The following is a 13,704-nucleotide window of genomic DNA, read 5'->3' on the forward strand; positions in this document are numbered from 1 at the left end:
ACATTTGTTCCAAAGGGTTCACCTAGAAATGACATTTATGATGAAGGGGGTGGAATGGAAAAAAATGTGTCAGATCTCCTTTTGAAAACTATGGTTGTATGTAAAATTATTTTTTCCATGATGGCTGCAGGAGGACACTGCATGCTTTTGAGGGCAGTTTTCCCCTATTGCTTTCACTGGACTAGTAGAGAATAGTTTGTACCTAAAAATGAAATTGTTATCTTGGTGTTTAGAAGGGTCAGCTATTTTTAGAGACTAGCTATTGCACTGAATAGAAAGTAAAATAAAAGGTAATCTTCTGAGCATTCAGCCAATTGTATGGAGTAACACTGCCTTGAAAGTATTTCTTTTAAATCATATCATTCTGTTAGTGTTTCCATGTTACAATGCTTTTTAAAGGGATAGGTATATTCTAGCCACCTGCCAGGCGTCTTTGTTGATACCAGTATTTTCTAGGTACCCGTACGAAAGGATCGATGGCCGAGTAAGAGGCAACCTCCGCCAGGCAGCTATTGATAGATTCTCCAAACCTGATTCTGATAGGTTTGTTTTCCTCCTGTGTACAAGGGCAGGAGGTTTAGGCATTAATCTCACTGCTGCTGATACCTGCATCATCTTTGATTCAGACTGGAATCCCCAAAATGACCTCCAGGTAAACACATGAGGAAATCTTCCTAATGGCTTTCTTCAAAACAAAGTCAGTATACTAGGGCAGAGCATCCCAGTCAAACCAAAAATTTATAGTTGTGTCATTACCTATGTAGCATTTCATGATGTGGCAGGTCAACTACTAGTTAATTTAGTAATGTGAGAAGCAATTTCTTCTTATGTTAATCCTCTTCTGAAGAGCAACTCTGGCTTGTGGACATATCCAAAAGTCTTGTCATTAGTAGTTGTCCTGGTTACCTTTTACTGCAGTAATAAAATGATGTAAATTGAGCAGTATGGACATGTGTAACACAGAATGTATTTTCATGGGCTCTAGGGGTTGGAAGTCGGAGATGAGGGTGCCAGAGTGGTTGGGTTCTTGGCCTGGGAGCTCTGCCTCCTGTGGACTGCTGTCTTCCTGCAGCATCCGCACCTGGCCAGAGAGCCCCTGTTCACTCTCTGGACTTTGTTTATAGGAGCACTAAGCCCATGCAGGAAAGAGCTGCCCTTATGATCTACTTGCCTTGCTGCGCGCCCATCTCTACATCCCATTCCACTGGCTTCCGTGTTTCAACATAGGAATCTGGGGGGAGAACATACATTCTGCCCCTGCAGCTGCCATTAATTTTTTGTTTTTTCCTTAATTGAAGGCTCAGGCTAGATGCCACAGAATTGGACAGAGCAAGTCTGTGAAGATCTACAGGCTGATCACAAGGAACTCCTACGAGAGGGAGATGTTTGACAAGGCTAGCTTGAAGCTCGGCCTGGATAAAGCTGTCTTGCAGTCCATGAGTGGAAGAGAAAATGCTACCAATGGGGTAAAGTAGTGCATGAAAGCATTCGTTTATCTGGTTCTTTCCTTTATGTAGCTAATATACTAGGAAATTATTCAGTATCTGATTTTTTAATTCAATACTTTAAGTATCTTTTGTTGCTTTTTTTTTTTTTTTTTTTTAATTCTGATTTAGTTCAAATATTTTTCTAACTCAGGTACAACAGCTTTCCAAGAAGGAAATAGAAGATCTTCTGCGGAAGGGGGCTTATGGTGCACTCATGGATGAGGAGGATGAGGGGTCAAAGTTTTGTGAGGAAGACATTGACCAGATTCTTCTACGGAGAACACACACTATCACTATTGAGTCTGAAGGGAAAGGCTCCACGTTTGCGAAGGTGGGCACCCATCTGAAGAGGCTCGGCTTTCTGCAGCAGCCAGATAGAGCACTGCAAGAGCACCACGTCACAGTGCCCCTGAGCTCACACGTTACCTATGTGATCTGACTAATTGTTAGCTCCCTGCGAGGCCCCTGGCATAAAGAACAACATTTCACTTTAGTTCTCTTTTCTGTGTTGATGGCACAAGTGACCCCTTCACCTGCGACCTTGAGCCTGTCCTCACCTCAGAAATACAGCTCCATTGTCACCCTCCTTTCAATCCTGATTTCTGAAACAGCCTATAAAATTAATGCAGTCATTTGTACCTTTAAGCCAGTTATCTGTTTCCTGCCCTATTTATGTGTGGTATGAGGTAAAGGCCCAGCTCTTTCCTGGGCTGTGTGACCCAAAGCCTACTCCATCCACTTAAGGTTCTTTCCCCGAGTTCTTATAGGCAGTGTAAATATATTATGTGCAAAACCAAACTTATCACCCCTGTTTCTCTATTCTTAACCCCCCCCCCCCAGGTAATCCTATTCCATTGCCATAAATGGACAGAGAGGCTTTCCTGGCCTTCCCCCCGACACACACACACACACTAATGCTTGACATCTGCCCAGAATCTGTATCAGTGAATTTTCACTTTTAAAGGATGTGTTTTGATATACGTGGTGGTGCACACCTATAATCCCAGCACTCCAGAAGCTGAGGCAGGAGAATTGCTGTGAGTCTAAGGCCAATCCAGGCTACATAGTGAGTTCAAGGCCAGCTGGAACAACATGGTGAACCCCTGTCTCACAACAAGAAAGTAAAGTAAATAAACGAAGAACCAAGCAAAAGTCTTCCTAGACAATCCGTGCCTTCATTTTTACCATACCTTTTTTGATCTTTGTCTCCAGCCCGGATCGCTACAGTGGCCTGCGTGCTCTGAGAGCATGTTGCGTCCCAGCATATATCTCTGGGTATGACCATGTCCTTCTTGAGAGCCCTTTATTGACATGTAGGTTATGCCTCCTTAAAGTGGAGTTCAGATTGGTAACAGCAGACATAAGGCCCTGGTTGACTTGGGGCTCAGCACACTGTGCTTTGGCTGATCTTCCCTGAGTGCCCTCATTTCCTCTTCTGTGTTCTGTGTCTTTGCACATGCTCTTCCATGAACATTTCCACATGCTTTCCTGTTTTATAATCTAAGATACTTCCTGGCATTATGTTACAGGAGAGCCTTTCCTTTGACATGTCCAGCAGCGCCCCATCCGAATGGTTCTGGGGACCACCTGTGCACACCTCATCACCTCCTTTACTGTGGTGCCTGCTGCGGTGCCTCAGCTTCCTGTTCTGCTGGAGGCCAGTCTTTCATCCCCATTCTGTCCCCCAGAGCATCTGACATGGTGGAGGAGCACGCCCACCCATTTTGAGACCAGAACCAAGGCCACTGTGCATTCTGACACTGAGGACCATATCTCAAGGGAATGCATGTTTTTGTTTTTTCTTCTAGGCCAGTTTTGTTGCATCTGGAAATAGGACAGATATTTCCTTGGATGATCCGAATTTCTGGCAAAAGTGGGCTAAGAAGGCCGAACTGGATATTGATGCTTTAAATGGGAGGGTGAGTGAGAATTCCCACTAAGACCAATATCTGATCTGACCCAAGGGCCACTCTTTCAGGAGTTTGAAGTATACCCACTCTTTTGTTAGAACAACCTGGTTATTGACACTCCAAGAGTGAGAAAGCAGACCAGGCTGTACAGTGCCGTGAAGGAGGATGAGCTGATGGAGTTTTCTGACTTGGAAAGTGACTCTGAAGAAAAGCCTTGTGCAAAGCCACGACGGCCCCAGGATAAGTCGCAAGGCTACGCCCGGAGTGAGTGTTTCAGAGTAGAGAAGAATCTGCTCGTCTATGGGTAAGGGACTCATGCATAAAGTCGAAGTTTGCCCTCACAGTGGTTAGAATTCCTGGTTGTTATAGAAAAACTGTATGTTTGGGTCTTAATGATGCACCTCAGTGCTGTCAGGTGAGTTCCTCTGCAGTAACTTTCTGTAGCATGAAGGTTACCTCATTGAAGTGTCACACAGTATTCAGATTTTCCCAGATACAGGGAGGTCATTGGAAGCTAGAGATGTGGATTTGTAGCTTATAATTCACAACAAAATCTAAAATCGCAATTTTTTTCCATTTCACCTTTTATAAACTTTTATCAGTATAATAATCTTTTAATATCTTTGTTATAAAAAATTGTCCCAAGCAATAGTCTCTCCTCTTTAACTGCTCTACATGTTTGAAAGCCCAAATGCTTATTTGAACTTGATGAATGTGTTGTACTTCTCTTGCTAGACTGCAGGTTCCTAAAAGGGTGGTCTTGTATCTAATTCACTTCTTGCCTTGCGTAAGGTGGAGACCCTCCCTACCTCAGCCCTTTACTAGTGGCATGTTGTTCCTTGTACCACCTTATGATCCACACGGAGGATTTTGTTGGAAATGTTAGGGGTGCAATGCAGTAATACTTCCTGATGCTGAGGATGCCCAGCACATGCTCATTGTCTTTCAGTCAGCCCAACCCCACAGTCTTCACTGCATGTAGAACATCTGCATACCGGGCACTGGGCTAGGGTACTGTCAGCCACCAGGAGTCAGGCTGTGAGCACAGCAGCATAGTGCTCCAGGTGAACTCCGGGGGAGCAGGCAGAAATAGCAGTGCATGGAGATGCCGTGACTGAGCAGCATTCTGCTAGTGGGGAACGGAAGCAAGGACTACACCGTAAGACACAGCCCCTCTGCTGTCCCCTCACCTCTAGGGCTAGATGAAGACAGAAAGTGGCATGTGCATCTGTGACTACACAGACATTATGAATTGGCAAGGGGAAGAGGGAGTCTGGGAACTTGTGTAGAGAAAAGAGAGTGCAGGGAGCCCAAAGGCTTGGAGGTGAGGGCAGCTTACAGCTGGAGGAACTGGAAGAAGTTAATGAGAACCAGAGAGGACCTGAAAGTAGTGAGAAATCAAGTCAGAGCAAAAGCAGGGCATTGTTGTCCTTTCTGAGCTGGGGCTGGGTCTGTTTTCTCTCTCTCTCTCTCTCTCTCTCTCTCTCTCTCTCTCTCACACACACACACACACACACACACACACACACACACACACTCGCAGGCACACATCCCAAATCAGTTATCACTGGAGGTAAAGGAGGGGCTATTTGCACAAGGAGCACTACCCTGATGGCTCCGTCTGCTGTCACATGGAGGAAGGCATGGCCCAGGCAGCATCTCTGTGTTCTCACTCCCATTGCTGTATTTGAATAGTCTCACCACACAGCCCCCAGATGAAACAGCACAGCACTATGGCCAGGGATTAAGACATGCAGGTGCTCAGGGTCAGCAGGGTGTTGTTTGTGTGCCTCTCCCATCCTCTTCTCTCGCATCCTTTTCATGGGAGGACCTGAGAGTTATGTAAGTATCATTCCTGAGTGCTCTTATACTTGGGAGGTACCATTCCCTGTTTGAAAAGGAACCTTGAAGTTTCTCAAAGTCCTCCAGCAGCTTCATGGTACCCATTTGGGGTGGATCAGTGCAGCCATACTCTGTGGTACTATGTCCTTGACTTCAAGGGCATTCACACCTTCCTTGAGTTGCCTCAAATGAATGGTTGGACAGCAGCCAAAGATTCCAAACCATAGCAGAAGGTTTAAATACAGTCTCAAGGTCCTCCTTGGAATCCATTTACTCCTGAAAATGGTTGCCATGACATACGTCTTCCTGGGGGCCAACGCTGGCCACACAGGCAGTATTATAATGGGAGTTTTAACTCCTGCACCAAGGCGCAGTGAGCTTATGGCCCACTCTGTTCAGGGATGTTCTTACCTCTTACACCCTGCTGGCTTTCCAGTCACCTGAGATGAAATACTGCTAGTTCTAACCCACAGTTTCCCCAGTGTATGCCTGGGACAGCTTCACCATTTAGGTAAGGCTCCACATCTTTTGTCAGAGGCAGCATCCGCATGCTGGCTGTTTGCCTTGCAGCTGGGGCCGGTGGATGGACATCCTTTCCCATGGACGCTACAAACGTCAGCTCACAGAGCATGATGTAGAAACCATCTGCAGAACCATCCTGGTGTACTGTCTCAACCACTACAGAGGGGATGAGAACATCAAAAGCTTCATCTGGGATCTGATCACACCCACAGCGGACGGCCAGACACGAGCGCTGGTCAATCACTCTGGTAGGTTTGCTTTGTGCTCTGTGTACTCCTGGGAATCATGAGCTACCGCGCACCTTGGCCATGCATTCTGATAAGGAGATGCCCTGCCGCCCTGTGTTTCCTGCCTTGTACCGTGGAGCATCTGCCTCTGGCACTGCAACTTGGAGTGTAAAAGGCCTCTGTTGTGCTACTGCTGATGACAGCGATGCTTCTAGGTCTATCCGCCCCAGTGCCGAGGGGAAGGAAGGGGAAGAAGGTGAAGGCCCAGAGCACTCAGCCGCTGATGCAGGACGCTGACTGGTTGGCCAGCTGCAACCCAGACACTTTATTCCAGGAGGACAGCTACAAGAAGCACCTGAAGCACCACTGCAACAAGTATGTCCCTGGGGTACATCTCGGACCCATGTTATTCCTTAACAGCTGTACAGTGTTAGGAGAGTGAAAATGGTATGAGGGTTTTCCTGTAACTTCCTCATTTTCTTGAATCATGATGCCAAAGCATAAGAGAGCACACCTTCTGGTTATTATTTCTTAGGAGTTTAAAAATACTTAAGATGATATGTACCATTTAGACATTTGTATGTGAGAAATTCACTGGTATTGACTGTATTCATGATACTGTGTATTTATTCATCACCACTAAATTCAAAACTTTGTCACTCTCAATACAAACTCTGTCTTGCCTGCCTTTTAGCCCCTGGCATCCACTTTTAAATTTATCCTTTCAAGATGGTTCTGTCAGAGTAGGACCTCCTAAATACTTGTTCTCCTCTATCTGATTTATTTCACTCAGCATAACATGTTCAAGGTTCATCTGAGCTTTGGTATATATTAGGATTTCCTTACTTTTGATGGGTGGATACTGTTCTTCTATATGTATGTTTGTGCTTGTGCATTCACTAGCAGACACATTGTTTCCACTCTTATTTGTTGCAAGTAATCCTGCTGTGAACATGCAAATGCCTGATGGTTATTTCATTGCTTAAAGCTCTATTAACTATGCATATTAAATTAGCATCTGTATGTGTTGTTCTCTTATTCTCAGTATTTTTTTGTCATTATTATTAGTACATATACCAGTTTTACTAAATAGCTTGACTACCTATTAGCTGCAAATGACCTTGAGTTAGTTACTCAGTCACCCTTTTCAGGACTTAATTTTATTACCAGTCAAACAGTTGTGCAACCGGATCTCAAATAGCTGAGGCAGGGTTTAAATGACTATATTTCCCTATTTTATTTTATTTTATTTTATTTTATTTTATTTTATTTTATTTTTGGTGTTCTGAGATGGGGTTGTGCTGTATAATTCAGACTGGCCTTGAACTCACTATGTGGCCTAGGGTGGCCTCTAACTTATGGCAATCCTCCTGCCTCAGCCTCCTAAGTACTGGCATTACAGGCGTATACTACCATGCCCAGCTGTATTTGTCTTTTTAAAACTAGCAACAAAAAGCTGAGCCCATAAATCTGGTGGCATGGCAAGCACTGTTTATGGATTATCTGTTTGAGTTATTTCAGATGAACAGTGATATTTATTTTTATATTTGGGGGTCTATGTTTTCCAGGCTGGCTTCCTAGGCTCAAGTGATCCTCCTGCCTCAGCCTCTCTTGTGGCTGGGACTGTAGGCACTGAACACTGAACATCTTAGCAATAGTACTATTTCTTCCTGACCTTATCTGAGACAGAGTCCCCCTATGTAGTTCAGGCTGGCCTTGAAGTCACTGTGTAACTCAGGCCGCTTTCTTAACTTACTTAAGCTTCTCGGCCAGCTGGGGCAGAGCAGCAGTGGGCAGCGCTTTGGCTTGTCCATCGCAGTCTCCTGCCCATCTCTCTTCAGAAGGCTGCCTCCTCCTCAGGGCTTTTCAGAAGCTCGCAGAAGCCTTCAAACCATCTTGTATCTCAGAAGCACATTGTTCTTCCTGGGACAGACCAGTTCTCCCTGAAATCCTACTTCACTTACGGATTTCCATGTTCTTGTGGTTTATGTCAACTTTGGTTTAAGAGTCTTTTGATTTTTGGATTCAAACAAAGGAAGTCAAGTAGTGTGGTAGGGATGGCTCCTGTTCCTAGAGGTCAGTGTGGTGCTGGTGCTGGTTCTAAATTTCCATTCTACAGTCAGTCTTCTCATATCCTCTGAGGATACGAGAAGTAAACTGGAATTCCTTGTGTTCAGACTTAGAAGAGGACTGTTGTTTCCTTCTAGTTGATCTCATCTGAAATGAATAGACCCATTTTTCTTTCCCCAGCATACTACACCTGTACATTGGCTCTAAAGTGAGGAATGTTGTCATGGAAGACAATGAGACCCATTTGAGGGATATCCTTGAAAATAGCTGGCCACCTCTCTTTACAAGTTTCAAGATCATGAGAGACAGAGTAAGGTGAAAGTCGGTAAGGGGGCAGGGACTGAGGGCCTTGTGTGGTCTTGTGTAGCAGGCGGGAGGCTGGCCCAGAGACACTGGTGGGACACCAGAAGGAACAAAGAGGAGTCCACAGGGTCATTCTCAGTCCTGTCTGTCTGCCTCACAGAGGTGAACTCTTTAGTATTAGAGGCCAGGTCCTGGCCATCCTTTTTTCTTCCTAGTGGCTACTTTCACAGTGCATACCATGAGGGATACTCAGCTTACCTGTGGTGTTGGTTTGAATTTGTTTCTCTAGAAGAAAAGTGACATTGATAGTTCTTCACAGTCTCTGCATAACTAAACCTGGTTCTGTCTCTGTTACTTTTCTCTTGCTACTGGGACAAATACCTGACACACAAAATGAAGGACAGAAAGGTTTATTTAGCTCACAGTCAGTTTAGGTTTTAGTCCATACTCCACTGGTTCTAAGGCAGAGTGGCACATGGCAGTGAGCAACAGTATATGGCGGCAGCAAAGAGCAGAGAGCAAAGCGAGTGGCAGCAGCTCAGGCAGCCAGCTAGCCTGTCTTCCCTCCTTACATTGTAATGCAGAGTATCTGCCCAGGGCACTCATACCCATAATCCCAGCATTGGATCAAGAATCAGTCACAAACTCCAGAAGCCGCCCCATGACTACGTGAGGCTTTGCAGGAACAACTAGACATATAACAGGTTCTGAAGAAGAAAGTGCTTTTCTTTTTTGAACCGGAAGGAAGAGAAACCAGTAAGTTCCTTATTCCTGTGTCAGGTTTTACAATGGATAAAACATTCTAGCTAAGGAACTACCATTTCTGAGCATGCTCTGTAGCTAGCAGCTTGCTTGCAAATTTTTCTGTAACCACAGAAGAAATAAAGTGCCAGCTGTTAAAACCTATGCTGTCACTTTTCTTTGGTTATTTAACTATGGTAGCCAGTGCCTTATGAGTCAATAAATGAAAGGACTTTACAAAATTAAGACCACTATATTCAAAATGTCTGCTTACCTTAGATTGTACTTGGACATTTGCAAGCTCTCACTTAGCTCATCCATAACCCATACAGTCATCCCAGGAGATAAGGAGGGTGTGTCTGAGTGTCTGTGTCTGATCTGGAATAGTTCTCTGAGGTGAAGCTGCCCTTGGATGTTATTTGGATACTTTAAAGGACAGTTAGTCGCTGCGCCCTGAGCGACAGTACGGTGCGATAGCGGCGGGAGACTTAGCTGCGAATGTTGATGCTCAGGGTGGTGCTGTGCCCTTGTGTAGGCGCTTGTCTTTTGTTATCAACATTTTTTACCTTTGTAAAATGGAAATTATAACTTGCCCACTTCATCATGTAGGTGCCATGAGATGAAACGAGCCAGTGTATGGAGCTGTGATGTGCTGGTTTAAGTGGTGTGCAAGTTTGTGAAAGGATTCTCCCTTGGGGAGCAAGCACTCAGTATAGTTCACCTGCCATCAAGAAGGCAGGCTGCAGGCATCCTGTGTATGTGGGGCTGCCTGTCTGTCAGGCTGTGCTAGACTGAGTCGTCACAGACCTTTGGGTATCTTGGGTAGATTTTGTTGAGTTATATTTTAGTCATTGAGGAAGTCCAAAGTGGATTAGAAACCTAGTTCTTAGAAAAACATGGATTCCTTGAAAATGACTAAGATTGTCAGTGGTAATCTTGTGATTTAGTTTTGTAATTTTAAAGTTACAGCTTAGATTATAGACTAGGAGTAAAAAGGTTTAATGTTCTTTGAGAAGAGCAAGGACCCACCTTCTGCCCCACCCCCTTCACCATCTCCTCTTCTCGGAAGCAAAGTTGTATAATCTGAAAAACCTGACATTCCATATTGAGGGTTTATTGTAAGGTAGTAAAACCAGATTTTATATCTCGTTTATTCCTACAACTTCTGATGTGCTTCCAAAAATGGTATTAAGGCAGCAGCTGAGGAAATTTTATGAGATAATGAAGCAGAACAGTTACTGAAAGCCATCTGCTCAGTTGTTTACAAACTTGCTTCAATACTTCAGAGGCAGTGGTAGGGTACGTGTCTAAACTTCACAAGCTGCACTAGGTAGAACTAAATGAAGTGCGCCTGGGCTGGGCTGAGCTCGGGCCCTCTCTGTGCAGTGTGAGCGGTTGCCAGGCAGGCCTGTTGGAAGCCAGCAGAAAGCACCACACAGAGGTGATTATGTGCCACCATCTGTCACGCTTCAAGCCTACCATACAGCATGGCTAATCAGCCCTGGCAGGATGATGGATGAGCAGCAGCAGCTGCCAAGAGCCACTGTTGGCAAACAGTCCTGAAGTTAAGAACTTTTCCCCCCTCTGTCTTCCTCTCCAGGGTCCTGCTGCGTGTCCGCATGCTGTACTACCTAAGACAAGAAGTGATAGGAGACCAGGCGGATAGGATCCTGGAGGGTGCTGACGCAAGGTTGGTGCCAGCACACATGTGTTCTATGCCCACGAGCGAGCTTGAGTCTCCAGGAAACGCCATGGGTAGTGTTGTAGGACTTTCACAAGCCTTTAGTATCTTACCCATTTTTCTGCATCTTGGATTCAGTGTTTATCCTCTGAGGTTGGGAAAGTGGTGAGAATCAGGAACAGGCTGTTTATATATAAAAAGAAGCAAACTATATTACTTGTGTTTTGAGGTGACTGTTAAGGTGCGATAACACGTGCCCAGGTCCATTTCTGGTCATTGAAGAAGGCGGCTGATTCACAAGCTTGCTTTTGCCTTTGTTGGCTCTTCCCCGCTGTATTTAGGTATTTATCATGGGAGCAAAGGCATGGAGGGCATATTTCATATTCACTCGTTGAAATCAGAATTCTTTTTTAATACTAGCATTAAAAAAAAAATTGTTTAAATGGGTGTTTTTCCAGTGAAGCAGATGTGTGGATCCCTGAACCTTTTCATGCTGAAGTTCCTACAGATTGGTGGGACAAGGAAGCAGACAAATCCCTCTTAATTGGAGTATTCAAACATGGTAAGTGACATTGCTGTTTGAATACATCTTGACTGTATGGCTTTATCTTTATTTAGAACTCTCTTTATGTACTCTTTTCCAAAGTCATAATATTAATGAGCATAGTTCCAAAGGACTCTTGGCGTCTACCATTTTTCTGTACTAAAAATCTAATATGAACTGTAAATATCAGATGCTGTTTTTGAATGTTTGTTGAGTGTTTGAGAAGAAAACATTTCTTTCTTGGCTGTAAATAAAACTGAAACCATATTTGTTTTAATAATAGCCAAGTTGTACGCTAGCTTCCCTAAACTTTGCTTCCAGGATGGCTTCCCTTGCTAACTCTGCCAGCCAGTGTCAGAGTGGACGGTGGGCTTAACCTCGGCTATTAATCTGTACAAGTGCCTCCTGGGCTTTGTTCCAAGCAATATTTCACAAATGTCAGTGCTGAGGACTTGCTGCTCCCCCGAGTGGGATGCAGCCTTGTTAACTTTGAAAGGCTGGGGATGCAGAACTGGCATGATATATACAGTGAGCGATTCCTGATTATAATCCCCATTCTCTGGAGGTCGAGAAGGTATTCTCAGCAGCCCAGCCTGACTAAAGGGGAGAATGATGGCTTATAAAACCTTTCATGATTACAGTTTGGCTCGCGGCTCTGCAGCAGTTAGGAGCAGTGTGTTGTAGTACACACCCTAATTGAATTGTGCTGCTCTGCCTGTGTGCTGCAGCCGTGTTTTGTGAGCTCGGCCTCAAAATCATTGTCCCGCAGTGCACTGTCGGGATCTGCCATTTTCCATCTAGTCAACTTGGGCAGTCAAAAAGCAAATTGCAGTTTGAAAACCACAGAGAGAACAGTGTCATCTTACTGACATGCATCATCTTAAACTTAATCAGACAGGTTCGCTGGCCTTACGTATGTGGTGATTTTTCAGCCAGTCATACAAGTTCCTCTTGGAGGACCCTGCAGAGGTCATCAAGGAACATTACAGAGCTTTTTAAGTGTCAAGCAGAATTAGATCTGGAGAAAAATAGGGTCAGAAATCCTCCCTGGCATACTGCCGTTATTGTGAACCTGTTTTCTATTTGTATTTGTGGTAATTTTGACGTTGTCCCTAAAGAGTGATGTGGCCCCAAAGGCTCCCCTAGAATGGTCACACTGTAGAATGCTCTTCCTAAATGAGGTCTGCTCAGCTCACCCCAGTAACAGCCTTCCTTGAGAAACCGCCTCGGTTGTGGCAGTGCTGTGGTTCAGCAGTGACAGGGCCTATCTCTCTGTCTCTGTGTCCTTTGTGGGCTGATGGGCACTGCACAGGCTATGAGAAGTACAATTCCATGCGAGCTGACCCCGCACTGTGCTTCCTGGAACGAGTTGGTATGCCTGATGCCAAGGCCATAGCTGCTGAGCAAAGAGGAACAGACATGCTAGCAGATGGCGGTGACGGGTAAGGACATTCTAAAATTTTAATAAACTTTATGTCAGTATCACATCCATTGGCAGGGTTCATTTCTTATATTATACTATGTGCTGCATTGCATTTGATTTGAACTTCAGTGGTGTTTACCAGTATATTCTATCTGTACATCAGAATGGCAGTTTAAACGACATACATTATCTAAATAGATAATCTGAAATTCGCCTTTACCAAGTGCATCACTACCCCATTCCACCATGGTTGCACATTTTAAATAGTGGTAGTCATGTTTTATATCAAACCCAGAATTAAAAGAAGCATCAGATAGATTAGCATTTTTCCCTACCCAACCCACTTATAGACCTGTGTGATTTAAAAAAAAAAAAATTTTTTTTCTTTTTACTTTTCACAGTGGAGAATTTGATAGAGAAGATGAAGATCCAGAGTATAAGCCAACCAGAACACCATTCAAAGATGAAATAGATGTAAGAACTTGGGTACACTGGCTTTCACAGTACCATTAAAGTATTATATGCCCATATAAGACTTGTTAAACTTTATAGATAATGGCCTTTTCTTTAAAAGATTAAGTGAATGAGACCTCAGATTAAATTTTTTTTTTCTTTGATTTCAAGGAATTTGCAAATTCTCCAGAGGATAAGGAAGAATCTGCGGAAATGCACACCACAGGTAAGACCTCAAGATGTGCACTGGAGTAAGGAAGGCGTGGGGCAGCCAGCATTTGTGTAGCAGGGCCGTGCGCCACCACACCGCTGCGTGTGCGACAGTGCATCTGTGTTGTTTCTACACAGATCCCTCTATTTGGTGAATAATTTCAATTTTTAAATATGATTGAGTTTTCATTACAATGAATTTCTTTCAGAGAATGATTTTTAGATTAAGATAATTGATCTATTTATATTCACACTAATTAGTAAAAAATTATAAGCATCTTTAAAATATAT

The 13,704-nt window shown here is 44.1% G+C and overlaps 1 protein-coding gene across 4 annotated transcripts in view; it reads left to right on the forward strand.

The window, feature by feature from the left end:
* Positions 1-13,704, forward strand: part of Chd7 (chromodomain helicase DNA binding protein 7) — a 138,189-nt gene that overhangs the window by 107,400 nt on the left and 17,085 nt on the right. For all 4 annotated transcript variants that reach the window (XM_004642358.3, XM_023702427.1, XM_023702428.1 and 1 more), the window contains exons 17-28: positions 457-652; positions 1,299-1,466; positions 1,639-1,818; positions 3,296-3,406; positions 3,496-3,701; positions 5,810-6,009; positions 6,204-6,363; positions 10,703-10,792; positions 11,242-11,345; positions 12,640-12,769; positions 13,152-13,224; positions 13,375-13,429. In XM_004642358.3, the coding sequence (XP_004642415.1) occupies positions 457-652; positions 1,299-1,466; positions 1,639-1,818; positions 3,296-3,406; positions 3,496-3,701; positions 5,810-6,009; positions 6,204-6,363; positions 10,703-10,792; positions 11,242-11,345; positions 12,640-12,769; positions 13,152-13,224; positions 13,375-13,429 (1,673 nt within the window). The remainder of the gene's footprint in view (positions 1-456; positions 653-1,298; positions 1,467-1,638; positions 1,819-3,295; positions 3,407-3,495; positions 3,702-5,809; positions 6,010-6,203; positions 6,364-10,702; positions 10,793-11,241; positions 11,346-12,639; positions 12,770-13,151; positions 13,225-13,374; positions 13,430-13,704) is intronic.

The sequence above is a fragment of the Octodon degus genome, unplaced genomic scaffold (genome assembly GCF_000260255.1).
Source record: "Octodon degus isolate 3935 unplaced genomic scaffold, OctDeg1.0 scaffold00152, whole genome shotgun sequence".
Classification (NCBI taxonomy): domain Eukaryota; kingdom Metazoa; phylum Chordata; class Mammalia; order Rodentia; family Octodontidae; genus Octodon; species Octodon degus.